General features: G+C 54.9%; 1 protein-coding gene across 26 annotated transcripts in view; it reads left to right on the top strand.

The window, feature by feature from the left end:
• The window catches only part of CELF4 (CUGBP Elav-like family member 4), a 321,682-nt gene that overhangs the window by 234,859 nt on the left and 70,155 nt on the right, over window positions 1-16,668 (top strand). For 19 of the 26 annotated variants that reach the window (XR_001886010.1, XR_001886011.1, XM_017873958.1 and 16 more), the window contains exon 3: window positions 6,399-6,477. Coding sequence is in view for 24 of the 26 variants with exons in the window: in XM_017873958.1 (XP_017729447.1) it covers window positions 6,399-6,477 (79 nt within the window). In the remaining 2 variants the exon portion in view is untranslated. The remainder of the gene's footprint in view (window positions 1-6,398; window positions 6,478-16,668) is intronic. The other 7 variants (XM_017873965.1, XM_017873979.1, XM_017873967.1 and 4 more) reach the window with 1 other exon arrangement.

The following is a 16,668-nucleotide window of genomic DNA, read 5'->3' on the forward strand; positions in this document are numbered from 1 at the left end:
AGTACTGTAATGACACTTTTTATTTTGGCGCTTGGAACAACGGGTCCTGCAAATTATGTCTGTTTTCTCAGAGCAGTGACGCTGGTGGGATTAGGACACAGACCCTCCCAGTGAGCTCTAGCGTGCTAGTCTGCTGATTCACTGTTTCCATGACCATCCTGTGTGCTGGGGTGGGGTTGGAGGGCAGAGCATAAAACCTGAGTTCTCTGGGTGGATACGAACTGGTGTTGTCCTAAAACACCAGGGTAGATGACGAGCAGGGCCAAGTCCACACAAGCGCATCCACAAGTAGGTGGTCAAGGACTACCCCTCCTCAGAGACCACACAGGAATGGGGAGGTAAGAGCTGCCTTCCTGGTGAAGGCTGCAAATTATGTCTGTTTTGGGAATATATGAATCTGTGCCTCCAGTGGTATTCCTCTGAAGCTTGGCGAGGTGAGCCCTTCTGCTGAGCAGGGAGCCAGGTATCTTCAGGCTCCAACATGTCCCAAAAGGAACCAGAAGGACCCTCAGCTCTGATGTTTGAATAGTCACTCTGGAGAGCATTCTGGCCATCCCATGGGCCAGTCACCTCAGCTGTCAGCGTCTATTCTCCCTCTCCCCAGCTCCCTGCAGGGCATTGGTCCCCACCTTCCAGTGCAGGCTGACCTTTGTTGAGAACCTGCTCTTCACATTTCTTCTATGATCTCGTTCAATCCGAATCCCTCCGCTCCCTCCACAGTGAATTCTTTTAGGATGTCTGTGATGTCACATACCACTAATCAGGTGCACACATGTACTCCAGGGAAGAAGCACAGTCCTGAGGTTGCCTCTGGGGATCCGTGAGTAGGGGCCCAGATCTCTGCTCTTGTTTGTGAAGTAAGTCTCTCTCCATCTCCATCTTCCTTTCTCTCTCTCCCTCCCTAGTAAGGTAGGGGAGAAGAGACGTGTATAGGCAGGAAAATGTCACTCACCAGCCCAGTGAGCTAGCCCAGGTCATACCAGGACCAGGAAAGGAGTAGTAGGAACCGGTGGGGTGAATCAGGGCCACCTTCTCAGACAGGGAGGGGCTCCCTGCACCCTGGTCCTCGGGGAAGGAGGCAGCAGAGACCTGCAGAGGCTGGTGGGAGTAGACTTGGCAGCACAGAACCAGAACCAGAACCAGATGCAAGAGGAGGCAGAGGAAGCGGCGAGGTTGGGAGGGAGTCAGGAAAGAGCAGCTTGGCCTGTCTGTCTGTCTGTCTGTGTGCCCACGAGCCACAGGCCTCCCCTTCCACAGGGAGCCACACTGGACAGGTGAAGCCTTTCGACCAGCTCAATCATCGTATTTATTCTAATTGTATCGTAATCGTCCCCAAGGAGGCTGGTTCAAATGAGCTTGACATTATTAAAATTTTAATGCCCGGTTTTCATAGCTGAATGAATATTTAAAGGGTATGTCCCAGCTTAAGTTATGATGATGAAGAAATTAATGGAATGTCTTGTTTAATGCATGGATATGTGTTGATGCAAAAAGTGGCAGAGGGATGGGGAGGGGGAAGGGAGGCAGAGCCTGAGTGGAAGAGGAAAGGGGCCATCCACCTGCCCACCCCCGCCACAGGCGGGAGCAGAGACAGCTCTAGGTCTGGGCCAGGCCCACTCATTTCCCCAGAGGGGCGCTCGGCTGGAAGTAGAAACACAGTCCGCAAGGGTTTGTGATGTCCCCAGAGGACTGACCCCAGGAGCCTCCAGAGAAGCTGCAGGTAGCTGTTCCTGACCCAGGGAAGGCAGGTCTGGCTCACTAAACCCCCTTCGGGCACCTGGAGGAGGACACCAACTGAAGGCCGTGGGGCATCCATGGGGACACTGAGGACATCTCTGAAAGAGAATCGGCAAGGAAGGCTCCTGTGCCCCAGCCCGGATTCCCAGCAGCCACAAGCCCCAGGGCCCTGCGGGAAGGACAATGCGCTAGTGGAGAGGAATGGTTGACAGAGGAGCAGAGACTGGGGCAGGAAAAGCACCAAAGGGGTCCTGAGGCAATGGCCAGGGTCCCAGGGGGCAAAGTTACAAGCAGGGCAAGGAGATGGCTCCCGGCCTTCTGGTCTTCCTCCTGGCCTCACTCTTGGCTCTTCCCTCCTCTCCTGGCTCTTGCCCTGACCCCTCTGCTCTCCTTCACCCTTGCCCTCTCTGGCATTCTCTTCACCTCTCCCCTTGCTCTGTCATCGTGCTCTGCCTCGTTCTCTCCCCATCTCTGTTGCCTGGCCCAGGCTCCTCTCCCAGGACAGATGTGCTCCGTCCTCCTCCCTCTTCAGGGCAGAATCAGGGCTGGGTGAGGCTGGCCGAGGACTAGGGGAAGGAGGGAGGTTTCCCTTCAGGCCGGGGCCACCTGTACAGAGCCTGCTCCAGCTGAGAAATCTTCCCAACCAAGCCTGACACTTTATTTCTGCTGAGAATTAAGAAAGCACAGGGCCGTATATTATCTCACCATCTAGCCCAGCACCTCTCTGACAAGCCCCTCAAAGGCTGTCTGGATGCTGACCACCATCAGATCATAATGGGACATGAAAAATGACCCCAGGAGCCATGGCTGCATGGGAACCAATTCAATTCTCCTTTACCAATCTGTTTAGAGCACCCCGTAGGTGCCTAGCCCATGGCTGAAGGCAGCTGGGAGGCTGGATAAGACCCCATGTTCCTGCTGTCAGAAAGCCCACAGTAAAACTGGAGAGAAGCAGAGGGGCCTGTGTGTGAGGGGTGAGCCCAACAGCACACCATGGAGGACGTCTGCCTGCACCATGCAGGGACCATCTGGTTGGGAGGGCTCCTGGGGCAGGGATGCTAGGCCAAAGCATAACAGGCGCCCAGGTACCAAGGACAGTGGGCTGGCTGCCTGCGACTGGGGTGGCCTCTAGGGCGGAAGCCTGCACACACAGGGAGATTTCATTTGCCCAGTTTAATTTACCGTGGAAAATGGGACCCATCATATCAGAAATAGCTCTACCCTGGCCGTGCCAATCCGAAGGACTCACCCCAGCTGCTCTCGGGCCCAACTAGAGAAGACTGGCCATAAAACACAGAAACGAGGTGCCAGGAAAGGAGTCTCCTCCAGTGGTCCCAGCCTTCCTCCCACACAGGATGAGGCCCCTAGGGATGTGGGGTCTGCCTAGCATGCTCTGGCCCCAGGAATGGCATCACTTCCCAGTTGGGACAGAGCAGCAAAGCCCAACAGATTCTGGTTCACACTCCTCTGCCTGCCCCTTCTCAGCCAGGCCTTCCTCCCTTCCTTGCAGGGGAAGCCTGAATTCCCCATCTGGCTCCCTGCCCCCCTCTTTTCCCCCCACCCCCCTGGCCTCTGCTTGGAACTTTCCTGGACCATCCCAAGCCCATTCCACCTGCTCCCAGCATCTCCTAAATGAGTAGACAGATGTCAGGAGTCCTGGGTTCATCTTGATATCACCATTTACAACCTTTGTGACCTCAGGCTAACTTCTTAACCTATCTGAAACTCCATTTCCTTTATTTGCATACATCATAGGAGAAGTTGTGATGATCTAGCAATGCGATGCGTATAGCAACTGTTCCTGTTCTCAGGGGTGTTGTGGATCCTTGGGGAGGCCTGGGCTGCCTAAGCTCCACCCCCACTTGCAAGTCAAATTCCAGCCTTGAGTGTACCTTTTTAATGGAAAATGTGGAGCTCCTTGCAGCACCCTTCCCAATGGGGTACCAATCAGGCTTCATGAACTAGGGGGCTTATTTGTTGGTTAGAGCTGTCATAGCAAAGTACCACAGACCAGATGGCTTAAACAATGGAAATGTATTTCTCACAGCTCTGGAGGTTGGAAGACCAAGATGAAGGTGTGGGCAGGATTGGTTTATGATGAGGGCTCTCTTCCTGGCTTGAAGACGGCAGCCTTCTTGCTGTGTCCTCCTATGGCCTTCTCTGGGTGCACATCCCTGGTGTCTCTTCCTCTTCTTGTGAGGACATCAATCATATGGGATGAGGGCCCTACTCTTATAACTCCATTCAACCTTAAGTACCTCCTTAAAGGCACTATTTCCAAATATAGTAACATTGGGGGTTAGGGCTTCACCATATGAATTTTGGGGGGACACACTTCAGTCCATAACAGAAGCCAAGTGGACTAGGCTCAAAGCATGAATAGACTGTCAAGAGGAGGAGGCTGGGAGGGACAGCAGGGAACTTGTAGGCCCAGGGAATGGACCTGGGGGAGGAAGGTGCCAGGATGTGCGGTGGGACTGGTGCAAGAGGTGTTGGGGTCAGATTTTGGCCAGGGGGGTCAGGCAGAAAAGATACTTGATTTGCTGGCCCAAAGAACCTGGCCTCAGTCTCCCTTTATGGGATGGGTATTTTTCCCATTTACTTCCTCCTTGGTTCCCTCCTCCTGGAGCAGCTGAGGTCAAATGAGATAAAATATGACAAAGCCAAAGGCCATTGCATTGGTAGCACTCATGTGCCTACTCATCCTGGCTGAATCCAAGCTCTGCTGCTCCTCAGAGCTTTGTTCTTCTCATTGAAAAGATGGATATAATAATCCCTACCTCAGAGAATTGTAAAATTACATAAGCAGAAAAGCTGTAGAAATCTGTCCAAGAGAACATCAGGGCTGGAACTGGGTCCAGGTCAGTCCTTAAGACCTGTTTGGGGGAGAAGAATGCTGCAGGTTTCAGAGAAGGGAAGGCTAGGAGGGCGGGGCATTCCAGAAGGACAGCCTAGGAAAGGGTGAGATGCTGAGTCCCAAACAGTACTGGACAGGGAACCAGGAGCAACCTGGCTCCCTCCTGAATCACCTCTCCCATAGCCAGATGCCTGGGTGGCCTTCTGGATCCTTCCCTCAAGGACTGGAAAGGAGCTGGTTCACAGGGAAGCCAGGAACTTCATTACATTCCTCCTCCTTCTCCCTGTGATTGGAGTTTGTTGTAACACGGCAGTGTTCTCTGCTGCCAGGACTTGGGAACAAAGCACCTTGCTTCCCCTCATCTCCATAAGGGATGTCAAGTGGGGACCTGGTGGTGAACAATGACACCCTGGTCCCTCTCGGTGGGCTGGCCCCGGCATCCTCCCCTGCTGCCTCTGGCTACCTGTGCCTCCTTCCTTGTCGGCTGTGTCCTGCCTCCCATCTCTGTCCTTACCGGCCGCGGCTCTGCCCTTCCCCTGGCCTCGTGCTCACCTTGCTGAGTCACAGGCACCCATACTCCCCCACCCAGTTGTCTTGATGCAGCCAAAACTCACTTCAAGTCCTAGACCAGAAGGCAGGAGGAAGCTTGTGACTGGCTGGTCCAGCCGCTGTACGGGAGGGAATTGGCAACGAAAGGTCTCAAAGCACAGGACAGATATGCAGAAATCTCCCCGCAGGCCCCGTTTCCCAGCTGTGTCCTGCCACATGGTAGCCTTGGGAAGCACCTGAATGCCTCTTGGCCTCAGCCTCTCATCTCTTAAATGGCGGTGTTTGTACCTGCCCCACTGCCTCTCTGAGTCTGAGGTTGTGAGAGAAATGCAGATGCAAGAAAGGCTCAGGGAGGTGCATAAGGGCAGAAGCACCGGTGAAGACATCAGGTCCAAATCCGCTTGCATGATTCTCCTCATGTTTATTGCTTAAAACATGCTGAAACCTCTGGGCTGTAGAGCCCACCCTGGTGCCTCTCGGTGAGCCTTGAAGCCAGGCAGCCAAGCCCGGGATGCTTGGAGTCCAGAGACCCCTAGTGGCCTGAATGGGCCATTGACACAGATCCCCAAGAGGGAAAACAGGCTGGCAGGCTAGGGGAGTCAGGCGTTGCTCTCCTGTCCTCCTGGCACCCAGACACCACAGGGGACAAGTAGCTGTGCCCACTCTGCGCACTCCCTGAGAGAACGGCCCTAGTTGCAACCGGGAGCCACAGCCCTGAACTCTGCTTTAACCTTGGAGCTGGATGGCCCAGAGCGTTGGCCACGCCTGACCCACAGGCCACACTACCAGCTGGTAGGTGCTGGGATGAAGCTGGATGCCCTGGCCTGGGTGGGGTCCATCTGCAGCCAGCAACAGCTCATTTCCATAAAGGCAGATGTCTTGAGTGAACCAGGGCTGAGCCAAGGGTGTACTTTGGGGACACAAAGGCCTGTGCGACACAGGGACAGGCAGCATTTCTGTCAACCTGAGATTCTGCTATCAAAGGCTAGCAGGACTTGCTTGGAGTAGGAGGAGGAGGCACCTCAAGGTCTCCTGTCCAGAGACACCCTCTTGAAAGAATGGGGCCATGGGGCTGTGCCGTTGAGGGGAGACGGGCAGCGCTTTGGTGAAGGTGTGTGTGCTTGCAGCAGCGTGTGGGAGCGTGTGTCTGTGGATGCAGTCTGTGTACCTGCATCCACCTGTGCACCTGAGTGCTGGGTGTCTGCCCCTCACCCACAGGCCTGCTGTAACTCTGTCCCCCTGTGCTCTGTTGCAGATGAACCGGCCAATCCAGGTGAAGCCTGCAGACAGCGAGAGCCGAGGAGGTAGTAGCTGCCTGCGCCAGCCCCCTTCACGTGAGGGCCCACTTGTCTCTGCCCCTCCCTCCCCTTCTCACTCCTCCCTCCTTTTCCCGGTGCAGCAATGTGATGCAGCGACTCCCTGCCTCCTCCTCTTGCCCCTCTGGGGATCTCATGGCTGAGGGTTGGAGACAGAGCTTTGGAGCTCTGGGTGACTGGTGTGGAGAGATGAGGGAAGGGGGGCGATTGGGGTCTTCCAGACGGTGGGGTTTCTGTCTCTCTGAGTAAACAAGTGCCATGTCTCGAGGCATTCTTCTCCCCTCTGTTAAAACACCAAAAAGGGTGTGCCCACCTCGGTGTTGCCAAGGAAAACCCCACCGTGATGGGGCTTGTGCAGTCAGAAAGGAGATAGGAAGTGGTCGTAACTGTGCCGTAGGAAGATTCAGGCCACAGGAGGCAAATCTGAGTGGCCCATGGGAGTGTGTGCACTCAAGGCCAGCACTGAGGCAGAGATCCTGGCGATAGAGGCAGGCAGTCGGACAGGTGTCTGGAAAGGGACAGAGGAGAAGGACACAACCTCACTCCACAGACACTTGTCCCAGAATGTGAAGCCCGCTGGAGACTGGCCGTGGAGAGGCTGGGTAAGGGAATGCCACACCTTGAGGCTCACCCCTGAAAGGGCCAGGCAGATGGCCAGCCAGAGGCAGCTCCATCACCAAGTGACAGCATCCTCTTGGCATAGTGCCTGTGTGTCTGTACTGCCCCTCCCTCCTCATCCCAGTCACAGAGTAACCAGGGCCAGCCCTAGGCACAACCCTGGCCCTAGGCACCCCTAGATGAGAATCAAACATACTCCGACATTAAAAGAAAATGAAAGGCAAGGACATGGCAAAGAAAATACATCCAGCCTCCAAGATCAGGCCTCTCTTACCCAGGCACTAGCTCCTCCCACAACAAACTGCCCCTGTGATACAGAGTCCATCACACCTCACCTATGGGAGAGAAACAGACTCACCAGCACAACAGGGTAGAAGAATGTGCAGGCTCCTGCCAGGTGCCCCCTTCCAGGCCCACCTCCTTGGGGAGGGAGGCATTGTCCTTCCTGATCACCAGCCCCCGGCACTCACACTGAGCCTCCCCACTGGGCCCTGCCCAGACATTGCTCTAAACTGAGCTCTCAGGCACTTCCCCGGGGAAGGGGGCCAAAGAGAGGCTCCGAGCAGGTGAAGGACCCCCCAGTAGAGACTCTGTCCTCTCCACCAGCAAGGGGCCCCAGCCTGAATTCCCACAGAGGAACAGCCAGGCAGTGAGCCAGCCATACAGAAGTGGGACACTCCCAGAGGACAGACAGGTGGTGGCTCCCCACCTCCAGCTTCCTCCCACAATGGGAGAGACCTTGGCCGCTCTTCCGCCAGAGACAGGAGCGGCCCAGAAAGGGTTTAGAAAAGTTGAGAACACCCATGAGGCTTCCAAGGGGAACGTAAGGAGTTGGGGCCTTTTGTTGCCCTGAGAAGGTGACATTAGGTACAGCCTCCAAAGTGGCCCCAGCCTACCCTTCCCCCCGCCAGGGCTGGGGTGTCCAGTATGACGGTCCAGGTAGTAAGATGGGACAGCCGGTCACAGCTGCCCTCCACCTCCCGGCTAGGAGCTCTTAGCTTCTGCCAACCCTGCCATGCCCTGGGCTCTGGCCTGAGTGTCTGTGTTCACCACCCTCCCCTGGCCCAGGCCCAGCGTTCCAGGTTTCTCCCTGCTCATTAGATCAGCCAGGAACTGAGGAATTTCTCTCCCCCTCATTTCCTCAGAAAGTTTACCGGGAAATCAAGGGCAAAAAGTCAAGTAGGCAAAAGCTACTTGCAAATTTGGAGAGCCAGTTGTCCTGGAGGGTGCTGTGGTGTGGCCGCTGGTGATCCGCTCATCCTTGGGGCCTGGGCCTGCTCAGAACACTCCTTCATCCCCTCATTCAGGCCTTTGCCCTCCAGCCCCAGCAGGGCACTGACCCAGGCACAAGGCCTCTAGGACTTGCCCCTCTTAACCTTGACCTCAGATCCTACCCACTAGGGCTTGGGCTGGTGTCTTGGTGCTGCCTAAAGGGATCCCATGGCCCAGGGCACAGACACACCTCCTCACACCCACAGAGTGCTCCGGTCCTAAGGACCCTGGTAGTCAAGGTCCAGTTGGTTGAGGGGTAAAGATGCTTCAGGCGTGAGGGGCCCATGTGAGCGAAGCCCGCCTGGTTTGTGCTGCCTGCTCCTGTCCCTTCCTTGGCAGTGAAAGGAGTGCCATCGTCACTCAGCCTCGTCCAGGGCACATGAGGCCCACAGCAGTGGGAGGCGTGTCTCCTGGAGACCGTCACCCAGGCACACAGTGACCCACCTGCAGCCCCCTATTCACACGGCCCGGCCAGGAGGCAGTGGCACAAGGAAGCTCTCATGGATGGGCAGGAAAGCTGGGATAGTAGGTGCCAGCAGCAGTTCCGGAGAGGAGATCCCCCAGGCGGGGGCAGCCAGAGGCCTCAGGGGAGGTGGCACTTCTGGTCTTGAAGGTGGGAGATCACACAGCTGGAGAAGGGAGGATGGCATGAACAAGGGCCACCAACCCAGGCCTCTGAGGGCCACAAGGAGGCGCCATCTGGTGCAGGGCAGGCAGGTCAGAGTCCAGGCCATTTTCTCCAGCACTGGAGAGGGGTGTCTGGAATCCCCTCTGCCCAGCAAGGCCATGCTGGGCTCCAACTCAAACCTTTCTCTCCCTGAACTTGCCTCAGAGGCAATAGCTCTCTGACTCCAAGATGCTAACCTCATCGGCTTTCCCCCACATATCTCCTGCGGCTGACACTCGCCCGAACCAGATTAATCAGCTCTTTTATTCTTCTTGCAGCAGAAAGTGGGGGGTGGGGGGAGGTGGGGGGAGAGCCAAACCTAAACATCTATCTATTAATTGCATATTCAATATTAAACAGCGAGATGGCCCTGAGTCAGCACTATCACCAAGCTGTGTGCTTTTTTTAAAGAAAGTTAGTTTAAAATAATTTAATAGCCATTAAATACCTCTGGGGAGAAGGAGAAGGGGGGAGAAGTGAACATTTTAAAAGATTAAAGAAATAGGCAACAGGATAGGGAAATAGAGAGAAGGAATGGGAGAGGGGTGGAGAAGGTGGTGTGATGGCAGCGGGCAGGACGAGAGGAGAGAAGGGAAGGAGGTGAGAAAAGTAGAGAGGTGAGGGGAGAAGCGGCAGCAGGAGGAGGGGGAGTGAGGCCTTAAAGACAGTGGGTGAGGGAAGACTGGGGCACAGTGGTGTGGGGGGAGCAGAAGCCGGCAGTGGCCGCAGAAGGAGGGGGAGGGTCAGCCCCAGGCCAGGTTCAGCAGTGAGCCAGGTTACGAGTCCCCAAAACTCAGAGGACACAGGACACCCATCTCCAGCTACCCTCCAGGTACTCTTGAATGCTCGTAAGCAGCACAGAAAGATGTCTTATCTGCTTAGGATTTGGGCAACATGTGAGGGCCTTTGGCCAGGGGGCAAGAGGAAGGCTTCTCTCCACCTCACTCAGCACAGAGCGGGCTGCAGCCCACTGCATGGCCATATCGTGGTTCCACCTTCTCATCCCCCATCTCAGGCCTCTAGACACATTCCTAGTCACGTCCACCCACATGTACGAGGTGTGGGGGTGTCTAGGGATGGGCATGGGCAGAGTGTTGGCAGGTCTGTGTGCACAGGAGTGGCTTTGTAACTTTCAAGGCTCCTGTCTCTGACACGCATGGATTGCTGGCTGAGGCTGACAGGCCACTGTCCTATCAGGCGCAGTTCAAGGAGCTCTTTTTCCTTTCGTGTGAGGATAGTGCCAGCCTTGCCTCTGGAGGGTTTGGAGTGGAGATACAGGTACAGAAGGAAGTGGAGCTGGCCGGGTGTTTGGCTGGAGCAAGCACCAGGAAGAGTCCAGGAAGAGTACAGGATGCAGTTCTTGTTCTGGTGGAAGGTTCTTATCCGGAATGAGCTCCAGCTCAGGCACACCACCTTCTCTGGGCCTCCATCTCCTCACCTGGGAGTCTCAGGAGTCATTATCCATAAAGCTGCTATTTACAGAACACTGACTGAGTGTTAGGGATTTTATGGAAATATGGTTTTGTTTTGTTTTGTTTTTGAGACAAAGTGCTTTTGTCGCCCAGGCTGAAGTGCAATGGGACGATCTTGGCTCACTGCAACCTCCGCCTCCAGGGTTCAAGTGATTCTCCTGCCTCAGCCTCTGGAGTAGCTGGGATTACAGGTGTCCGCCACCACGCCTAGCCAATTTTTGTATTATTAGTAGAGATGGGGTTTTACCATGTTGGCCAGGCTGGTCTCGAACTCCTGACCTCAGGTGATCCACCCGCCTTGGCCTCCCAAAGTGCTGGGATTACAGGCATGAGCCACTGCACCCGGCCAGAAATATGTTTAATTTATACAGCAACCTCAAGGTATGGATGTTCTTGGCTCCACTTAAAGGTACAAACCAAGGTACAGAGAGGCTAGATAACTTGTTCCAGGGCACACAGACAGAAAGTGGCAGAGCCAAAATTCTAACTCCTACCTGTCAGCCACGAGAATCCAGGTTACCTATATTCCTCTCACTCCCAGGAGGGCTTCTCGGACTCTGGGTGGCCTAGGGGCAGTGGGTAGGCACCACAGACATTTGTCTCACCTTTAGGCCCATTCTCAAGGTGGCTGAAGTGAGAGGAGCGGGATTCCAGGTGAGGGAGGCAGGGCTAGGCTGGACAAGGAGCTCCCAGACCTACCCATAAGACATTTCGACCAGGATAGGAGTGGATCAGAGAAGAGAGAACTCCCTGTGGCCTGGAGTAAGCAGGAAGGGCTTCCTGGAGGAAGTGGGAATTAGGAATTAGATCAAGAGGTATAGAGCTGGGATACAGTGAGGACACAAAGTGAAAATGGGGCCTTGAACACAAGGCCAAGGGGTTGGGCTTGTCACCACTGGAAGCAGGAGCATTGATCCTGAGTAAGAGATCACAGACAGAGAGAGCAGGAATGTCCCTGGGCAGGAAGAGAAGACAGGGCCCCTGCTACCACCACCAGGAGCAGGGGTTCCAATTAAGTAGGGAAAAAAGGCCAAAGAAGAGCCTCCCCAGGAGCCATCTCTCTGCCTGGGGGATCCAGTTATCCCCCAAGAGCACACTGGAACAAGTTGTATTTAAACTCAGATTTACCCCAAAATAAGCAAACCAATTTTTTTTTTTTTTTTTTTTTTTTTTTTTGAGACGGAGTCTTGCTCTGCTGCCCAGGGTGGAGTGCAGTGGCCGGCTCTCAGCTCACTGCAAGCTCCGCCTCCCGGGTTCACGCCATTCTCCTGTCTCAGCCTCCCGAGTAGCTGGGACTACAGGCGCCCGCCTCGTCGCCCGGCTAGTTTTTTGTATTTTTTAGTAGAGACGGGGTTTCACCGTATTAGCCAGGATGGTCTCGATCTCCTGACCTCATGATCCGCCCGTCTCGGCCTCCCAAAGTGCTGGGATTACAGGCTTGAGCCACCGCGCCCGGCCTCAAACCAATTTCTTAACCAGTGATGCTGGCTGGGGACAGAGCCAGGTGGAGAGCAGGCCCCTCCCTGCCTGTCCTGAACATGGCAGCTGGCCCCCTCAGAGGTGTGATACCTCCCTAGGGCATGCGCTGCGGTGTCCTGTGCCTCCTAGCAGGCAGACACACCCAACCCCAAGACCCCAAAGCTGGCTCATGCTCAGCTTCTAAATGGAGTCTCCATGGGTGTCCGAAGGGAGCTGCTCTGCAGTCCTGACCACTTCCTCTCCTCCCAGGTCTCAGTCCAGGTGACAGGACAATCCCTCCACCAAGGTACCTCCTGCAGCCAGGTTGTGGGGCCTCCTTTCAGGAGTCAGAGACGAGGAAGCTCTGACTACCGTGGCCTCAGGAAGCCAGTTTGTTTGGGAAGCTCCTGGGCTGAACGGAGTTGTGTGCCCAGCCCGCTCAGTGGGCCCAAGAGGGTCAGCAGCCAGCCAGGGGCCCTGCAGGAGGGGACGAAGTGGCTGAGACTTGGCTCAGGTATAGCAGACTGCAGATGCGTGCTATCTCCCCTGTGTCCCTGGGGAGGACGTTTCTTTCCCGCCTCCCCAGGAGTGTGTGTGGAACTGGGCGTGTCTGCAGTGTCTCTATCAGTGACCATGAGTGCATGGCACACTGGGGGGTGCTCCATGGGAAAACTGTGTGACAGCACCCTGGGCTCCTCCAGACACAGTGCAGATGAGGTCCACTTTGGCTAAACCCCAGTGTGATGGTTACTGCTAGGAGGTGGGGACGGTCTTTGATGATGCTGGCTGGGGTGGGGCACGGAGTGGGGCCACCAGGTTTTATCTCATCAACACAAAATGACAGAAAAGCCAGCAAGGTGGCTGGCTGGGGAGAAGTTAGAAACCATGAAGAGCTGAGAGGAGAGTCCTGGAAAAGAGGGGACTTGAGGACTCCCTAGGGGCTGCCACCTGTCTGTCTTTATCTCACCTGTGTGTCTGGACTTGTGTCTGCCTCTGTCTCTGTCTGTCCTGTGGGCTCCCTTTGTCTCTTTCTACCCAATGGCCACATGAGAACCAAGTGGAAGCTCGGTTCAGCAGGGCCTTGGGGATAACAGGCCCAACTCTTGTCTCCCAAGGCACAGGCTTAGGAGGGGGCAGGTCTAGCACTGGGGAGTCCATCCAGAGGGAACACGGCAAGAAAGAAAACCACCTTCTAGGGTCTGCCACCCCTCTCCAGGAGCCCAGAACTGAAAAGCACATGACACACAGACACACACAGGTGGCCACCTGCATAGCAGAATCAGGCCCGATTGCATAGAGAAGCTGCCACATGAAACCACCGGCCGACAACACACCTCTAGCTGTGGCAAGTGAGGCCCGGGCTGGAGGTCCCATCGCTGAGGGCCTCCTGAGTCTCTCCCAGGCCAATGGGAGCCTATTTTCCTTCAGGGGCTTCTATCAGGCCCAGGGGAGATCAGTCAAGCAGGCAGCTGAGAACTGAACCCAGGACAAGCGAAGGGGGGCAGGTGAAGGCAGGCAGGGCTGAGCTGGCCATGAGAATGTCCTGTTGTTCCCCCCACAAACTGCAGGGGAGGCTGGAGGAGGGAAAGGGGAGCAGCCTGGGGCACCAGCCAGGAAGGGGGTCCTGGCAAGGTGGTGGCCCTAAGCTATCTGCAGACCCCCTGGGAAGTTTCAGAGGGTGAATGGACCTCTTTTATGTTCCCTTACCCTGCCCAAGTCCTGCAGAATTGCTCATCTTCCTCCCTTAGCCTCCGTATCTAGACCTGGGAGCCCATGCCCGTGTTTCTTTCTTTCCTTTTCTTTCTTTCTTTTTTTTGAGACAGTCTCACTCTGTCAGCCAGACTGGAGTACAGTGGCGCGATCTCGGGTCACTGCAACCTCTGCTTCCCATGTTCAAGCAATCCTCCTGCCTCAGCCCCCGGAGTAGCTGAGATTACAGGCGCCTACCACCATGCCCAGCTAATTTTTATTTTGTTTATTTATTTATTTGTATTTTTGGTAGAGACAGGGTTTCGCCATGTTGGCCAGGCTGATCTCGAGCTCTTGACCTCAAATGATCCACCTGCCTCGGATTCCCAAAGTGCTGGTATTATAGGCATGAGCCACGGCATGGCTGGGAGCTTGTGTTTCTTCCCTCCCTGCACTCCCACATCTTGTGTCTCTGTGTCCATGTCTCTCAGCCTGTCTCTGGTGGGACCTGGGCAGGGCGAGGAAGGCATGAGAAGGATGGGGTCAGGTCTGACAGCCTGGGAGGCATCCCTGAGACAGCTGCTGGCCAAGTGTCCCACGTTCCTGCAGCCTTTAGCTGCTCCCAGCACACTTTACGGGGTCTTCAGGATGTCCCCTCACGGCACCAGCACTGGTGTGGCAGCGGAGTCCTGCTGTGCCAGCTAATGAGGTTGGACACAATGTGAGTAACTGGGCTCCCAGGCTCTCCCTGAGGCCACGTTCCCCACCATAAACCCGTGGCCGATTGCATCCTCCCGGCCCCTCCACCATCTGTAGCCCTATCGATTCCTACGGCTTTTCAAATCCTATTTAAATTCCTCATTACTCCTCCGAGCATTATTTTATTTCTAAACAGACACAGACAACGTGTTGTCTGCAAGGGCTTCAGGGCCTGAATGGCGCCAGCTGTGGAGTGTGGGCCCAGGCGGGGCAGCAGCGGTGGGACAGGCCCTAGGGCGTGGCTGGGGAGACCCCTAGCCACAGCTGCTCACTTTCGGTACTGGGTTTCTCCCTTCCAGACTCTTCTAGCTATTCTGTCCTGCACTAGGAAGGCAGTTTAGTGAGTGTGCAGATGAACTGGACATGCAAGCTGGCCCCGCTTTACAAAAATTCAATATACAGAAGTGTCAATTTTCCAATCTTAGGAGTCAGCGAGTGACTCACTGGACAAAAGCTTCTGGGCGCACAGAAACTTCTCAGAGCTCTGCTGAGGAAGCCCTCGGCCCAGGCAGGAGGGGCTGCAGAGAAACATCCAGAGGACTGGGATCACAGCACGTTGAAAATTAATCTGAAATTACACTGAGTCCATAAGAAACTAAGAGCCTCCTCCCAGGTCCAGCATGTCCTTACTCACTGATTTGGTGCTGGTTTGGACTCTGCCTGGGAGAGCCTGGGATGAGCAGAGCTAAACCCACCCCAGCATGGAGGGTGCAGTCTGGGAGAGAAGGCATCCAGTGACTGAAGGAGGAGTCTGCCCCTCAGAGCCGGAGAACCCCCACCCTCACCTGCCCACCTGCCTCCACAATTCCTGTCCCACAGAGGCCTCTGAAAGGTGGGTCGTGTGTGGGTTCCACTTGTGGCCCCGTATATGTGTTTTGGGGGCTGCATATCCTTGTTCCAGACCCTGCTCCAGACCTGGACACCTGCAGCTCATCACCATAGCCCTTCCACAGCCATGTCCTTGGCCAAGGGTCCTGGAGAGGCATCACAGGAAACCAAGGGGAGTTTGGATTGGGGGTAGCTACCTGCCCAGTTGGCCAGGACACAGCACCTCCTAGGCCTGGGGGGTAGGCAGGAGCCCTTGTGTCTACCCTACCCCCACCCTATGAGTCTGCCTCTCACCCAGTTTGCTTTTTAAAACATTTTTAAGAAGTAAAACAACTCCACTGCCTCTTTCAGTCTCCTCTCCAGGCCTTGGGTGCCTGCTTTGCCTGCCTGTCCTGTCCTATCCCCTACCTGAATTTCTCAAGCTATAGGTGGGCATGTTTTCCCTTGAACACTAACCAGCCCCAAGCGCATGTCCTGACAGATCTTTTATATACTTGAATCCCAGGTTTACTGGCGGCTGATGTTTAAGAAATGACACTACAACACAAGAGGTTCGTGTGAGACATAAGACAGCATGGCCAGACAGTCCGCGGTGCTCAGACCAGCTCTGTGCAGGCGGTTTGAAAGATTAGGAAGGGCTGAAGGATTAGACACTTCCTGGCCAGGCCCAGTTGCTCACCCAGGGTATGGCTTCCTTGATGGTCAGGAAGTGCTGTCACCTATCTGACCACATTCCCTGCCATTTTTGCTTTAGCATTTCCAGCCATTAGGTTCCCTAAATCACGGTGCAGCATTCCTCTGCCTTGGGGTTTTATTCTCAATGATCCCTGTTCCTTTTTTTTTTTTTTTGAGACGGAGTCTCGCTCTGTTGCCCAGGCTGGAGTGCAGTGGTACAATCTTGGCTCACTGCAAGCTCTGCCTCCCAGGTTCCGGCCATTTTCCTGCCTCAGCCTCCCAAGTAGCTGGGACTACAGGCGCCCACCACCACGCCCGGCTGATTTTTTGTATTTTTAGTAGAGACGGGGTTTCACCGTGTTAGCCAGAATGGTCTTGATCTCCTGACCTCATGATCCGCCCGCCTTCGCCTCCCGAAGTGCTGGGATTACAGGCATGAGCCACCGTGCCCGGCTGATCCCTGTTCCTTCTTTTTTTTTTTTTCTTAAAGGCACTGTTTTTTTTTTGTTTGTTTTGTTTTGTTTTGTTTTTTTATTATACTTTAAGTTCTAGGGTACATGTGCATAACGTGCAGGTTTGTTACATATGTATACTTATGCCATGTTGGTGTGCTGCACCCACCAACTCGTCAGCACCCATCAATTCATCATTTATATCATGTATAACTCCCCAATGCAATCCCTCCCTCCTCCCCCCTCCCCATGATAGGCCCCAGTGTGTGATGATCCCCTTCCCGAGTCCAAGTGATCTCATTGTTCAGTTCCCACCTAT

Source organism: Rhinopithecus bieti, unplaced genomic scaffold (genome assembly GCF_001698545.2).
Source record: "Rhinopithecus bieti isolate Rb0 unplaced genomic scaffold, ASM169854v2 scaffold_5260, whole genome shotgun sequence".
Taxonomy (NCBI): domain Eukaryota; kingdom Metazoa; phylum Chordata; class Mammalia; order Primates; family Cercopithecidae; genus Rhinopithecus; species Rhinopithecus bieti.